The sequence below is a fragment of the Phaenicophaeus curvirostris genome, chromosome 6, assembly GCF_032191515.1.
Source record: "Phaenicophaeus curvirostris isolate KB17595 chromosome 6, BPBGC_Pcur_1.0, whole genome shotgun sequence".
NCBI lineage: Eukaryota > Metazoa > Chordata > Aves > Cuculiformes > Cuculidae > Phaenicophaeus > Phaenicophaeus curvirostris.
In genome coordinates, this window is record NC_091397.1 from 7,332,515 (window position 1) to 7,346,690 (window position 14,176).

The window sequence follows — 14,176 nt, forward strand, 5'->3', positions numbered from 1 at the left end:
CTGGGTGTCTGAACTGACAAAAACCTTACTTTGGAAAATGCCAGTGGTTCAAACGAGGAGTGACTGACTGCTTTGGACTGCTGGTGCTAGGAGTGTGGCAGTGCCACAGTTAACAGACTTCATTCCTGTTGCTGTGATGCAGCTTATTCACAATGAGAGCACTTGTCACTGACCACGATAGCATCAGTTGCCACAAGACACTGTGTGGGTGCATCCCGCCTCCTTTTCAGATATCACTATCCAACACTCCCCACTTAGTTCTGCACAAATGTGAAGGCATCTGGTTTAAGGTGTTGGATGGTGCAGCTGTGTTGCTATTGTTGTACTCAAGACTAAAAGCAACACAGTGGGAATGTAGATGCTCAGAATTCTCTCCAAAAGGTCTTCTTGTACCTATACGCAGACTTTGCTGAAAGACAATGGGAAATGACACAGCTGTGCTCTGAAGGCCAACCGGGGCTGCTACTCTGAAAAGGAAGAAAGCTTCAGAACTTTTTTTTAATGACCTTTTCTTCTGTTCTGTATTTTAACCTATCTCATTATCTCTGGGCTTGTGCTCAGCTGTTTTTTGCATAGCTGTTGAAAGCTGGAGAACATGAGGTGGGTGTTTGGTTTATTCTGCCTTAGAGAGAAGGCTAAGGGGTGAGATTTTATTACTGGCAGCAGTAAATTAATGGGAGCTGTAAGGAGGATGGAGCCAGGCTGTTTCCAGAGGTGTGTGGCATTATAATAAGAAATAAAAGCAAGGAGATTTCTGTTAGATAAGAGGAAAAATATTTTCAGTGAGATGGTAGTTAAATGCTTGAAAGGGGATATGAAGAGGTAGTAGAATTTCCATCCTTGGAGATACTGAAGACTTTCAAAACTCTCACTGGACAAGTTCTGAGCAACCTGATCTAATTGGATCCCCTTTGAGCAGGGAATTAGGTCAGACATCTCTTCCAACCTAAATTAGTCTATGATTCTATGAACTATTATCCTGGATGTACGGTAGCATGTGAATGAGGAACCACCTTGTTAATTATTTTCTGCAGATTTTGAACAGTATGGAGGTGATGGGCAGGGTGGAAAGAGATAAATTACATGATCTTTGATCAGTTCTTGTACTGGAATTTCAGTGGAATTGCCTCTGTAGCTTGATAAATAGCTAGAGAAGACTTATGCATCTCATTTTGTGCAGCCAGCTGACCAGAGGCAATAAAGTCATTGCTCTGCTACCTAAATTGTAGCAGAAGTTGCCAGCAGGTGCAGGTGGTGGCTAGCAGTTCCCTCCTTTCCCTCTTTTTTTTTTTCCTTTCCTGAAGAAGAGTTTCTGTTCACACTGGTGAGTATATGACTCAGTGAGAGAGGAGTCTGTGGCAGAAGGCAGGCAGGATGGCACTGAGGATTTTGGCCTTGACCTCTGGCAGTATACTTACTTATACCAGCAACTGCTCCCTCTGCCATGCTCAGAAACAGTTGATGCTTCTGCTAAGATAATCAACATAGCTAGCTAAAATAACTAGCTCTGTTGATGTTTGACTTGCTGTCAAAGTCCCAGATGATATAAACAAGAAGTTTACAATTTTTCATAGCTATTTTTATTTTACTGCAGACTTTAGAAAATGGCATGAAATTGGAGCTGCTGTTGTGTGAGGGTTTTGCTATGATTGTAAACATATTTTCTCTCTCAAAAATTCCATTACAGAGCCTTCATCTGTATGGATAGGCACTGATGAATTGTGTGGCAATCTATCCCTGTTGCTTGTTTGATGTTGGTCTTTAGGTGGTGCTAAGAATTAGAGGCCATTTAAGTGGAGGGAGTGTGTTTGGTAAGGCAATAAACACAATGGAGCCATCAGTCTTTGGAGAATGATTTCATTTTATTGTAGCTGCAAGGGCTGCCTAAGTACGGTGTATTTGAGAGGGGTAACAAAAGTACAATTTGCAAAACCAAAGGGATTTTTGAAGAGCACAATAGTTTTTTTAGGGGAGGCTAAAGCATGCATTTCAATCCCTGATTGTTTCCAAAGGGTATTTTTGAGCCTCTTAACTGATCTTGGAATGCTTTTTTTTTTTTTTTTTTTCAGGAATGATTTTTAATGAAGGTGATCAGGAAGTGAGAGACTTGGGCTATCAGAAGCATGCTTTCAATATGCTTATCAGTAATCGGCTGGGATACCACAGGGAGGTGCCTGATACAAGAGATGCAAAGTACGTACTAATCTTCGGAAGAAAATGATATAATTTCATGTGCTGAAGGACTTGTAACTCACATTATACTTGATATAGCATTTAATTTCCCAATTCTTAATTCACTTTAAGAATGCTTAAACAAGAACCAGATTGAATATGCCCTTATTCGAACTTTTATATATTGATTTGATTTTTGTGAGTAGCTGGACTGGCAGATGGCTATTTTCATAGAAATATAAAAATATTTGAAAATTATATTTTAGTATTGGGTTTGTGTGGTAAAGCTTTGGTAGTGGGGGGCTACAGGGGTGGCTTCTGTGAGAAGCTGCTAGAAGCTTCCCCCATGTCAGACAGAGCCAATGCCAGCTGGCTCCAAGACAGACCCACCGTGGCCAAGGTGAGCCTATCAGTGACAGTGTTAGCACCTCTGAGAAAACGTCTTTAAAGAAGGGGTGGGGAAACCTGAGCAGCAGCAGCAGCGGAGAGAGGACTGAGAGTATGTTAAAGATACAACCCTGCAGACAGCAAAGAAGAAGATGGGAGGAGGTGCCAGAGCAGAGCCTGTGGTGAAGACCATGGTGAGGCAGGCTGCACCCCTGCAGCCTGTGGAGCAGATACCCACTTGCAGCCCATGGAGGACCCCTTGCTGGAGAGCAGGTAGATGCCTGAAGGAGGCTGTGGCTCCTTGGGAAACCTGCACTGGAGCAGGCTTCTTCTAGGACCTGTGGAGAGAGTAGCTCATGCTGGAATAGGTTTGCTGGCAGGACTTGTGACCCCCTGGGGGCCCACACTGGAAGCAGTCTGTTCCTGATGGACTGCACCCTACGGAAAAGACCCATGCTGGAGCAGGTCTTGAAGAACAGCAGTCCATGGGAAGGATTCACATAGGAGGAGTTAATGGAGAACTGTTTTGCATTGGAGGGACCCCATGCTGGGGCAGGGAAAGAGTGTGAAGAGTCCTCCCCTTGATGAGGAAAGTGCGGCAGAGACAACATGAGATAGCTGACCACAACCCTCATTCCCCACCCCTCTGTGCTGCTGAGGGAGCTGACAGAGAAATGAGGAGTAAAGTCAATAACAGGAAGAAGGAGAGGTGAGGGGAAGGTGTTTTAAGATTTAATTTTTCTCATTATCCTACTCTGATTTGATTGGCAATAAATTCATTTCCCCAAGATGAGGCTGTTGTGGCCTTGATAGTAATTGGTGAGTGATCTCCCTGTCCTTATCTTGACCCTTGAGCCTTTCATTGCATTTTCTCTCCTCTGCCTAGCTGAGGAGGGGAGTGATAGAACAGCTTTGATGGGCACCAGGCATCTAGCCATGGTCAAACCACCACAACTTTATATAAAAGTCAGTATGGAAAAGACCTAGGAATCAACCTTTTTTTCTCGTGGTACTAAGACTACGTGTTCTATGTCTCTTTCATTTTGCTAACTGTGTACTTGGGTACTTAAAGCATGCTACACTATTTTTATTTTTTGAAGCTTCATTTTGATATACTCAGTGCTATACTAGGAAAGATGATACAATTCTGTTTGGTACCTCTGAAAGATGGACATTAATTGTTTTAGTGCCCAAATTAATGAGGTTTTCACCTTACGTACTATTTCACTTTTGTTGTAAGCCTACAGAGGATAAGATGATACCTTGGTACCTGAATTACACTGCTCTAAATACATACTATTAAAAAGCAGCAATGTGTCTGATGCATGTTGGGGGACACAACACCACTATAACAACAAATAAAAGCAACATTGTGTTGGAAAGTAAACCTGTATCTGTTTTTCTAGTGGTTTCTTGGTGTATGTAGATATAATGGATTATACTTGCTGAAATTTCTCTCTCAAGACCTAAGCTCATTCAAGTCAAAGAGGACTTTTCTTTTGTACTTCTGTGTTTTCATTTATGGTTTCTTGTTTTTATTGGATTCTCTCATGCCTGAAATGGCATTAAACTGTGATACTGTGCCCTGTTAGAAGTACAGACAACATTTGAAAAATAGGGAGAAAGAGAGAATGATCTACTTAGATTGAGATTCAGTTTGTAGATTAAGATGCTTAAACTTAGATAGCTGCTTGTTAGTCAGTTGTCTCTGCTTTTATTATAATTAGCAGAGATTCAGTTAATGCAGCTAATGGAGCATGCAGAGCTCTTCAGCTGACAAAAGGCACTTGTCAGCCCTGGGGTGAGCTGAGCACTCTTGTACTCCACTGGCAGCAGTGATCAGATTTAACTGTCTTAATCTGCAGGCTGAATCCCAACCTCTGTTATCTAAACAGGTATTTAGCATTATTGGAGGTATTCTGGGACATCCAACCTAGTCTCCAGCAGGTGTCTAGTAAAGCTGTGGGGATTTTGTAGGCTTCATGTCATATTCGCCGTTCTTTACATGTCTGAGCTACCTGGGGCTACTAGCCAGTGTTTTGACAGGTGAAACAAGTCCTTAGTGTTTTCTGTTGTTTACATCTTGAGGGCCAGTGATTCTTACTCCCACTCCAATCCATGTTATCCTCTGATTTCAAACAGGTAGCCAGGTTAATCAAAAGTCTATATTATGTGGAGAGATGTGATACGCCTGGGCTCTAAATTCCAGTCAGGGTTTTTCCTACGCATTTAATGTTTGCTTATTATTTATGAAGTTTCAGTAGTGACCGAGCCCTATGGAAATCCCACTGAAAATAAAGTGATAACTACTATATTTCTGTTTGCAGATGTAGAGAGAAGTCCTACCCTTCTGATCTGCCATCTGCTAGTATTGTTATATGTTTCTATAATGAAGCGCTTTCTGCCCTGCTTCGCACAGTACATAGTGTCCTGGATCGCACTCCTGCACGCCTTCTTCATGAAATTATTTTGGTGGATGACAACAGTGAACTGGGTGAGAAATTTTCAGTAATGAGCTGTTTGGTGCTTACACTTCTTGATCTTCTTGTCTTTTCCTGGGCTTTATTGACTGGTCAAAATTAAAATGTGGAAGCCATAATGCAAAACCAATTTGTACTGCAGTCCATCTCAAAAAAGTGCCAGCCAGTGCAGATGCATGGTGCTCTGAGAAGCCCAAGGTGACACTCGCTTTGACACCAATTCCATTTTACTGCTGAGCTTCGTATCATGCAGACCTACCACTGAAAAACAGGTTTTGAAGCTCATAATGAGGAATGTTGATATGCAGGGCAGGGGGTGATTAAGTAGTTATTTATAGTTCAACTGTTTTTAGCAGTACCTTGCTTGGGCCACTCTGGGGCTCAGAGCAGATTATCCCAATCTTTCCGCAAACTCTGTGGGCCAGTGCTAACTGAATGCTTCTGAAAGGAACTGAATGCACGTAGCCTCAGATGTGCTCTTGCAAATAAGTTGATGTGCCTCTATGGAAACAGCGCGTCGATTTTTTTGGTACTTGCTCAGTATTTCAGGCTGGTGGTGTACTGGGGTGGGAGCAGCCTCTTGTGGCCACCCTGGGAGCAGCTGTCCCAGCTCTTGGAGCTCCCTCAATACGGAGGGGCCCAAGAAGGGGAAACCTTGCAGAATTGCTTTACAGTTGTTGAGAAATCGGTGCTTCAGTGTTTTTCTCTTGAATAATGGCAAGGCGATGACAGACATGCAATGGAAGCGTTTTGGGACTTCAAAAGCAAAATGCATGTTGAGGAATGTATTAATGTAGTAGCACTTGCAAGCAGGGCTGTGCAAGTTCCCTGCTTGCCTCTGTACAAGTCCACAACTTTTTTTGTTTTTAAAATTATTTTTAGATTGTAATTCTTTTAGTAAATATAATTAACTCACTTGGCCTCGTTGTTAGGTTTCTGGGTTAAGGTCTCACCTGCTCTAAGAGACTGATTAGATATGTATAATGTAGAATGTAATTATCTGGTTATGCAGCTAGTTTATTTCTCTGAGGTCAGATCAAATGTTAAGATACGGGACAGAACAGAAATCAAACACTGTCCCTTGCTGATAAGAATGTGTAATATTTAAATGCTTGGTTTGTGTTTTGGAAGCAATACACACACTTTGCCACAAAGTGTCTTGTGCAATTTGTTTTAAAGTTTTACAACCTTCCTATTCAGAGCTAAGCTTACTTTAAAACTCAGTCTTTTGAGTACAATAATGCATTTGGTTAAAGCCTTTGTTTAGGCAGTAATGCTGTTGCTCTTCTGGTCTGTTGCTATTTCAAAGGCCCGATTAGGTTCAAAACATTCAAGTAGATACCTCTGCCTTTCTGACTTCAAATGAGCATGTTTTGAAGCCAAAGATGGGAGGAGTTGTTGTTTATACAGGGAATTACTGCTCTCAAATATGATACCACTGATGTTTGCACTACTGCTTAATTTTAACAGATGGAATTTTACAGCTGACAGAAAGCAAAACTGGTTTGTTGACAAAGGAAATGGACAGACTTTGTGGCATGTATCTCGTGGAAAATTGGGCAAATTGCTTAATCTCTATGCCTCTCTGGATTTTTTTCTTTTTAAATTTAATTTAATTTAAATTATTTTTAAAATTAATTTTCCTTACATTATGTATTTCCAGAAATGATATCTTAGATCAAATTGCGGCTATTTCTTCAGCTTTAAATACAGGTCCTCTGCTGCACATCAGCACTCTTATGCAAAGCTTGGGTCTTTGCATCTAGTTTTGCCCCAGAAAGCTTCTCAGACTCAATCATCAGATGTCTTGCTAGCTAAGCAGGCATTTCCATGGTTCAGCTGAACCCACCATTACATTTTTCTTTCCCTTTGCTGCAAGGCAGGATTTGTTCTTTCTAGTGCAATCTCTTTCTTCCTGGTTTAGGCTTTTTCTGTTATGGAACAGCCTACAGGACATGCTGAAGTCTGTTACCGGAGGCATTCTTCTACGCAGAAGAAGTCTGAAGAGTGATGTCAGGAGCTTGGCAAATTGTCTGCAACTCAGTGCTTAACCGTAGCAATGCCCCTGACTGCCATCCTAGTTCCCTCTTGTTTGAGGGAGCCCTTGTTACATACATATAGAGGAAGATACTGGCTAGCATTATTTTTTGAGACTATCTTCTGGCTAAAAGGGAGCAATTATGTCCTTGGAGCAAAAATTACAGGCAGGTTGTACCGAAGCAATTTTTGGGGTTATGTCAGAGGAAATGTGAAGCTGACACACAAAACCCCATCAGCAACAAAAACCCTAAAAAATGTCTAAGACTGAGCTGCCTATTGAGAATGGTTTGCTTTATGTTCAGTCCCAGGCAGCAGCTGGGTACATTTTCCAGCAGAATGCTAGTTTGGTCAGGTCAAAACTGTACTGTGAGAACACATTAGCATTTAGGTGATATTGGCTCTTCCATTCTACTGTGCAGGCCTGTGTTGTGGGCCTGATTTGGCTAATAGGATGAATGTGACTTTTTTTTTTTTTTAGTCTTCTACTGTTTTCGGTTTACATGCATCACTGCACATGCAAAATTATTTCCACTTGTATGTTCTTTCATGCAGCTTTATCTGCCTTAAGGGCTGAGTTTGATAACTGACTTTTTCTGCTTTGTGGCTAGCCTTTTATTTTCTGTAGCTGTACACCCTTTTTTTTTTTCCTATGATACATCAGATGAAGAATGCTTCAAGTACTAGTTTATTTTAGGTTTGCATATCCTTCTGTTCTGCTTGTTTGGGTGTCTCATTTGAGTAGTGTCCTAGAGATGACTTTTTCATCAACTTTCTAGGAGACTTTCTCAAAAAAAATCAGCTTCCCCTATGTCCAACAGAGCCAGTGCCAGCTGGCTACAAGATGGACCTGCTGCTGGCCCATCAGCAATGATGGTAGCACCACTGTGATAACATTTAAGAAGGGGAAAAAATTCTGCACAACAGCAGTTGCAGGTGAAGAGAGGAGGGAAAATATGCAAGAGAGAACCCTGCAGACAGCAAGGTTGGTGAAGGAGGAGGAGGAGATGTTCCAGGTGCCAGAGCAGAGATTCCCCTGCAGCCCGTGGTGAAGACCGTGGTGAAGACCGTGGTGAAGACCGTGGTGAAGACCGTGGTGAAGACCGTGGTGAGGCAGGGTGCACCCCTGCAGCCCATGGAGGCCCATGGTGGAGCAGATACCCACCTGCAGCCCACGGAGGACCCCATGCTGGAGCATATAGATGCCCAAAGGAGTCTATGACCCCGTGGGAAGCCCACACTGGAGCAGGCTCCTTGCAGGACCTGTGGACCCATGAAGAGAGGAGTCCCTGCTGGAACAGAGTTGCTGGCAGGACTTGTGACCTTGTGGGGGATCCACACTGGGATAGTCTGATCCTGAAGGACTGTACTTTGTGGGAGGGACCATGTGCTGGAACAGAGGAAGAGTGAGGAATCTTACTCTGATTTGATTGGCAATAAACTAAATTAATTTCTTCAAGTTGAGACTGTTTCACCTGTGATCATAATTGGTGAAGGATCTCTCCCTGTCCTCATCTTGACCCACAAGCCTTTCATTGTATTTTCTCTGCCCTGTCCATCTGAGGAGGGGAGTGATAGAGCAGCTTCGGTGGTGGCCTGGTGTTTAGCAAGGGTCAAGCCGCCACAAGCACCTCCTCATTCTTGATCCACAACATGGCTTTGCAGTGCAAGGCTGAGATCCTAACATTTGGAGTTGCTTCTGGGAACCTCCTTTTCAGTATTCCTGATAGTTCTTGTAGTCCCTGAAGGCTGCAGCTCTTGCTTCCACATATATTCCTTTGTCATTTAATCTTGTTAAAAGCAATGTGAATCTTTCAACTGACATTCATCAGAATGATAATATTTATTTCAGAATATCCTCTGTTGAAAGTCTTCTGCCTCTATTCCAAGGTTCTCTATTTAGTTTCAGCTGTCTTTTTGTGGGTTTTTTGTCCTCATTTTATATTCCTCTTAATTTCTTCATGAGCTTATTAACTTCTGTCTTTCCATTACATCAGTCTCCATGTGTCCATCTTCTCTTCAATGGTAAAATCTTTCTGCTTGCTTTAATGTTAGAAACCACTGTCCTCGAGGAGGCAAGGAAGCATTATTACTCTTACAATCATCACTGATGCTAGTTATGTTACAGTAGTGCTTATAGACTTCTGCGAGCTTTGTTCTCCTAAAAGCGCATGCTTGCCAGCAGTGGCTTTGATCCTTTTGCATTTTAGAAAAGCAACCACCTGAGACTGAGTTGTAATTCTTTGTATCTGCTGTTGTATGAGCTAAGCAGGTACTGATAATGTGAAGTGTCTTCATGCTGCTTTTTAAAGGTGTCAGTGTTTATTTTAGTGTATGGAACGCAGTAATTAGTCACCTGCCTGTGTGCAAGGGGTTTCGTTACTTCTGCTGCAAAAAGTCTGTGGCTGCTTTTTCCATGTGGGTTTCCACAATGTGGCAGGAAAAAGTGAAGCAGTTAATAAAAAATAAAAAAACCCAAAACAAAACAAACCACAAATACGAGAACAAACCAATGAAATAAGGCCCCAGGAACTGGAGGGCAGGTGTAGGCTGTGCGACTGTCCTTTTGGTACTCTTGGTTTGAAGCGATGCTGTATTGTATTTTTGACAAATTTTTGGCACATTGAGTTGTACGTTTTGGGACTCTAAACAGCTTTCACAGTTTTCATCATGTTGTTGAACGTGTGATTTCCTTTTCTCAGCTGACTTGAAGAAAGACTTGGGTGAATATGTTAAAACTCAACTTCCAAAAACCACAAAATTGGTAAGAAATGAGAAGCGGGAAGGCCTGATTCGAGGAAGGATGATTGGAGCATCTCATGCCACAGGTATATTTCTTTGTTTCCAATTTCCTTGCGTACCTTGACCATATATTAATTGTGTGACTTTCTTCTGTAGTGTAGGTCTTTCAGAAGTTGAATGTTTGAACTGTGATTGCTTTAGCCCAGTGTAGGGGCTCTGCATGTCGTGCCATGTTCCAAGCTACACAGCTTAGCACAGGGGAAGAAAGATTTGTCTTAGGGAAGAGATGTTTTAGTTATTATTTCCAATAATCAGTGACTTTGAAATTAGTTCATTGAATTGATCTTTGGCTGTTATATTAACCTATGTCAGAACAGCTATGCAAAGTGCCTTTGGTGATAATCTCCATAATAATCAGAGAACTTAACATTACCTATGCATTTAAATGTTTGTTGTGCAGTTGACCATGAGCTTTATAAAGCTTTTTTCCAGTATTTCTCCATAGTTTTACTGCATTAATCCTCACCTGAGGCTTCACCAGTGAAAAGGAAGCAAGGAGAATGGCACAGGAAGGACATGAATCTGTTGGAGTGAGTCCAGAGGAGGCCACAAAGATAAGAGGGCCGGAGCACCTCCCACCTGTGGACAGGCTGAAAGGGTTGGGGTTGCTCAGCCTAGAAGAGAAAAGGCTCCTTATAGCAGCCTTACAGTGCTTCAGGGGGTCCTACAGGAAAGCTGGGGAGGGGCTCTTTATCAAGGAATGCAGGGTTAGGACAAGGGGTAATGGTTTTAAGCTGAAAGAGGGGAGACTTATTAGATATTAAGAAGAATTTTTTTTTTCCTGTGAGGGTGGTGAGGCACTGGCACAGTTTGCTGAGAGAAATTGTGGAAGCTCCTTCCCAGGAGGTGTTGGCCAGGTTGGATGAGGCAACATGACCCAGTGGGAGGTATACCTGCCCATGGCATGGGGTTTCGAACTGGCTGATCTGTGAAGTGTCTTCCAACCACTCTATGATTCTGTAACTTGTTACTTAGTTACATGTAAATATAGAGTAGATACTGTAAATTCACTGTTTTTATAGTTTGTCACTAACTTCAGGAAATCCATGCTGTTTAAGAGAAGTTTTTTCAAGTCAATCAGTGACTTGGCACATTTGGAGCAAATTTGAGTTTCTTAAGCCTTGTCAGAACCATTAATTTCTGTTTATTTTCTTCCTTTGCAAGTTTGCTTTCGATGAAATGAGTTAATTATTTAGGGCACGTTAGTGAAAAAGTAAAATAAAACTAGTTTTTGACAAAATTTAATGAGGCAGTGTAGAGTTTTTGCTATTCCTGCCCTGAATGAATGTTGTCAGGAACATCTGCCTCAGTAGGGTTATAGTGTTCACAGACTATTTTCTGCGTATTTTGTATGAAAACCATCACTTAAAATTGGCAATCTGCTTTCTTATTAAGGTAAAATCTAATCTAGTTTCTAATTCACCAATCTAATTGCCAAGTTTTTCATATGAGCTTTTCTGTTTATTGAAGTGAGTGTTAATCGGGATAAACTATGTTTGGTGTTGTATGTACACTGTGTGTCTCTTACTACAATGTTCTTGCTGGTTAAATTCCTTGGAGTCTTTCTAAAATGATTTTGAGTGGCAGATAGCATCTTTATTGTTATTTACTCATTAGCATTGTAATGGCATAACCCAGGGAGAAAATTGTGCTTGCACTTTTCAAGCTGTCCTAGAATTCATTTGTGTTAATGCAATTTTAAGTCATTTTATTGCTTTTCTGAGCTGCTGGAGTCTGATTTACTTCCTCCTCAGTCAAATACTGTCTGTTGTTAATGAGCGACTTATTTGTGTGTTTCTAAGTTGTTTTCTTTAAAGCTCTTTCCTGTGTCTTCCACTTTGTGTTACGTAAATTTTATGTTGTGTCATAAAAATTCAGATGAATTTTTAGACAAACTGAGCTTGATGGTGTCTCATGGATCAAACTGCTGTGGTCAGAGAAAAGGTAACTTCCCATGTAAGCTGAAGGGACTCAAGTGTTGCTTGTGCTAATACTGGTGGATTTGGTTATGCCTATTCAGGGCATTCTCTCTCCTTTTAAACTGGTATGGATCCACAATCACTGCAGAGCTGATGAAATGGGGAGATTCTTTGTTACTTCATATTCAGGAGTTAAAATGCTTTGGCTTGTCATGGATGAATGCAGATTAATTCATCAAAAAGGCTTGGTTTAAAATCCACAGATCCGAGCTACAACAGTAACTGGATGGGTGCTAAAATGTGATATCAATGGAGCCCAAGAATATTACAGTGAGTGGACAAAACCAGCTTTGTCATCTGGATAAGTCATCCAGCCCCATATCTGTCTTCTTCAGCTGTCTCCATAGTCTAGCTCAGGCATGGGAGGTGCTCTCTGTTAGAACAGAATGACTCTGAGTGTTGGTCTGGTGAGGCTTCACTTGCAGTACAGTAGCTTTGCTGAATCTGAACAAATGAGGACCCTGGCAAAGAAATGCAAATAATGGTCCACTTGAACAATTTGTAGCTAAATGTGAATGGCCAGGATTGACCTGTCTTTGTGAACAACTGTCCCTGTGGAGTCTCTGGTTTGTCAGCATTGAATGCAGATGGTGTTTCCCCTCTGTTACACTGAGTAGTGAGGATACTGCTGATATTCTACTGCCAGTATAATTTCATCTGTGTTTGTATGTTTCCTGTTACCATGGATCTTTTGTGTTTTGTGTGCTTTGGCCTCTGTAGGGAAGGTGCTGGTATTCCTGGACAGTCACTGTGAGGTGAACGAGATGTGGTTACAACCTCTGCTGACGCCCATCAGAGAAGATCGCAGGACGGTGGTGTGCCCTGTGATTGACATCATCAGTGCTGACACGCTTACCTATAGCTCATCCCCAGTTGTGCGTGGAGGCTTTAACTGGGGCCTGCACTTTAAGTGGGATCTTGTTCCTTTGTCAGAACTGGACGGACCTGAGGGAGCCACTGCTCCAATCAAGTAAGGTTCCTCCTACATGGTGTGAAGCTCTGTGTAAAGCATGGATGATCAGAAGCACTTCTAAAACACAGTGGGGTGTATCTTTGTGTGCAGTTTTAGAAGCAGATGCCTAACCTGTCAAACATCTGACTTGTTTATTTTGCTTAGCAATAGCTTTGGTTACTATTACCTGTTTCATATTAATTTCTCACATTTCATCATAAATTAGATATATCTGTCTTATTAGGTCAAGGAAGCACGCTTTTAGAGAATGCTTGTACAACAGCAGCTTTTCCTAAAGACAAAAGTCTTACAGAATAGTATAAGCTCCTTATTAAATCTGTCCAATAATTACAATTTTGAGCTGTGCATTGATGTTTCCAGTCTGTATTTAGCTTAATGGTGATTTTGATAACCACCTTTTTGTTTGGAATAGCCTGCGTATCCCACTAATATAGACTCTATAATTTCTATGATGACATGCTGAAGAACTGCTAGATTGGAAAAATGTTTTTGTGGTAATAGGAAGGTGGTTTCCTAGCTGATGGGGGACAAAATTGGAGCATATGGTAATTTTCTAAGTCAATGGAATCTTTTTGCTTTACATTACATTTTTAGTTTTCCTCAAACAAGCAATTACTTTGTAATAACCTTCCTAAATGAACACACATGGATGAGAAAACCATCTTTAAAGTATTACTTGTCTCTACACAATGTAGTAAATGCCTAAAACTGTCTTTTGGAAGCCTATATGTATTGGTTTTGCAGTCTGAATTGCTTGAGAGTTCTTCTGAAACAGAAGTCTTTGTGAAGCTTAACACTGGGACCTGAAAGTTACCTTCCTTAATCTTTTAACCATTGATGGCTGCTTCGCCAGTACAGAACTGGCAATATCTGGTTTCTACTGGACACGTAACTGTTATAAAATGATACCAGTAGACACCTTCTTTTCGTAGCACACATGTATGGCTTGAACGTGAGAACAGGAGCTGTCCCAGTGTGAATCCCTTCAGGAGAAGGACCGATGCTGGTAGAGCAGTGGCAAGAAACAGATTGTGCATTTTCTAGCTGTAGGTATCCATCTCAGTACAGAATTCAGGTTTGTGAGGTGGAAGAACTTTGTTTTTACAAGTTGACTCCTTGCAGAAAATGTGGTGCATTTATAAGATTTGCAAAGTGAATAGGAAATTGGGCAGTCTCGTCTCTTGTTTTCTTTTCTTGGACTATAAATCAAGATCATTTCAGGCTGATGCAAGCAGGTCCAGCACAGGTTCTCTGCTGTGCTCTTGACAGCTCTGCAGTTTGACTTCCCGTGTCTATTCATCACAAGACTTGGTCTGAGAAGCCAGGAAACTTCTTAAGTTACCTAC

The 14,176-nt window shown here is 41.5% G+C and overlaps 1 protein-coding gene across 1 annotated transcript in view; it reads left to right on the forward strand.

Annotated features, from left to right (window-relative positions):
* The window catches only part of GALNT11 (polypeptide N-acetylgalactosaminyltransferase 11), a 48,290-nt gene that overhangs the window by 12,785 nt on the left and 21,329 nt on the right, over window positions 1–14,176 (forward strand). Inside the window, exons 3-6 of the mRNA XM_069859280.1 lie at window positions 2,070–2,193; window positions 4,887–5,053; window positions 9,779–9,904; window positions 12,578–12,827. Of these exons, the coding sequence (XP_069715381.1) occupies window positions 2,070–2,193; window positions 4,887–5,053; window positions 9,779–9,904; window positions 12,578–12,827 (667 nt within the window). The remainder of the gene's footprint in view (window positions 1–2,069; window positions 2,194–4,886; window positions 5,054–9,778; window positions 9,905–12,577; window positions 12,828–14,176) is intronic.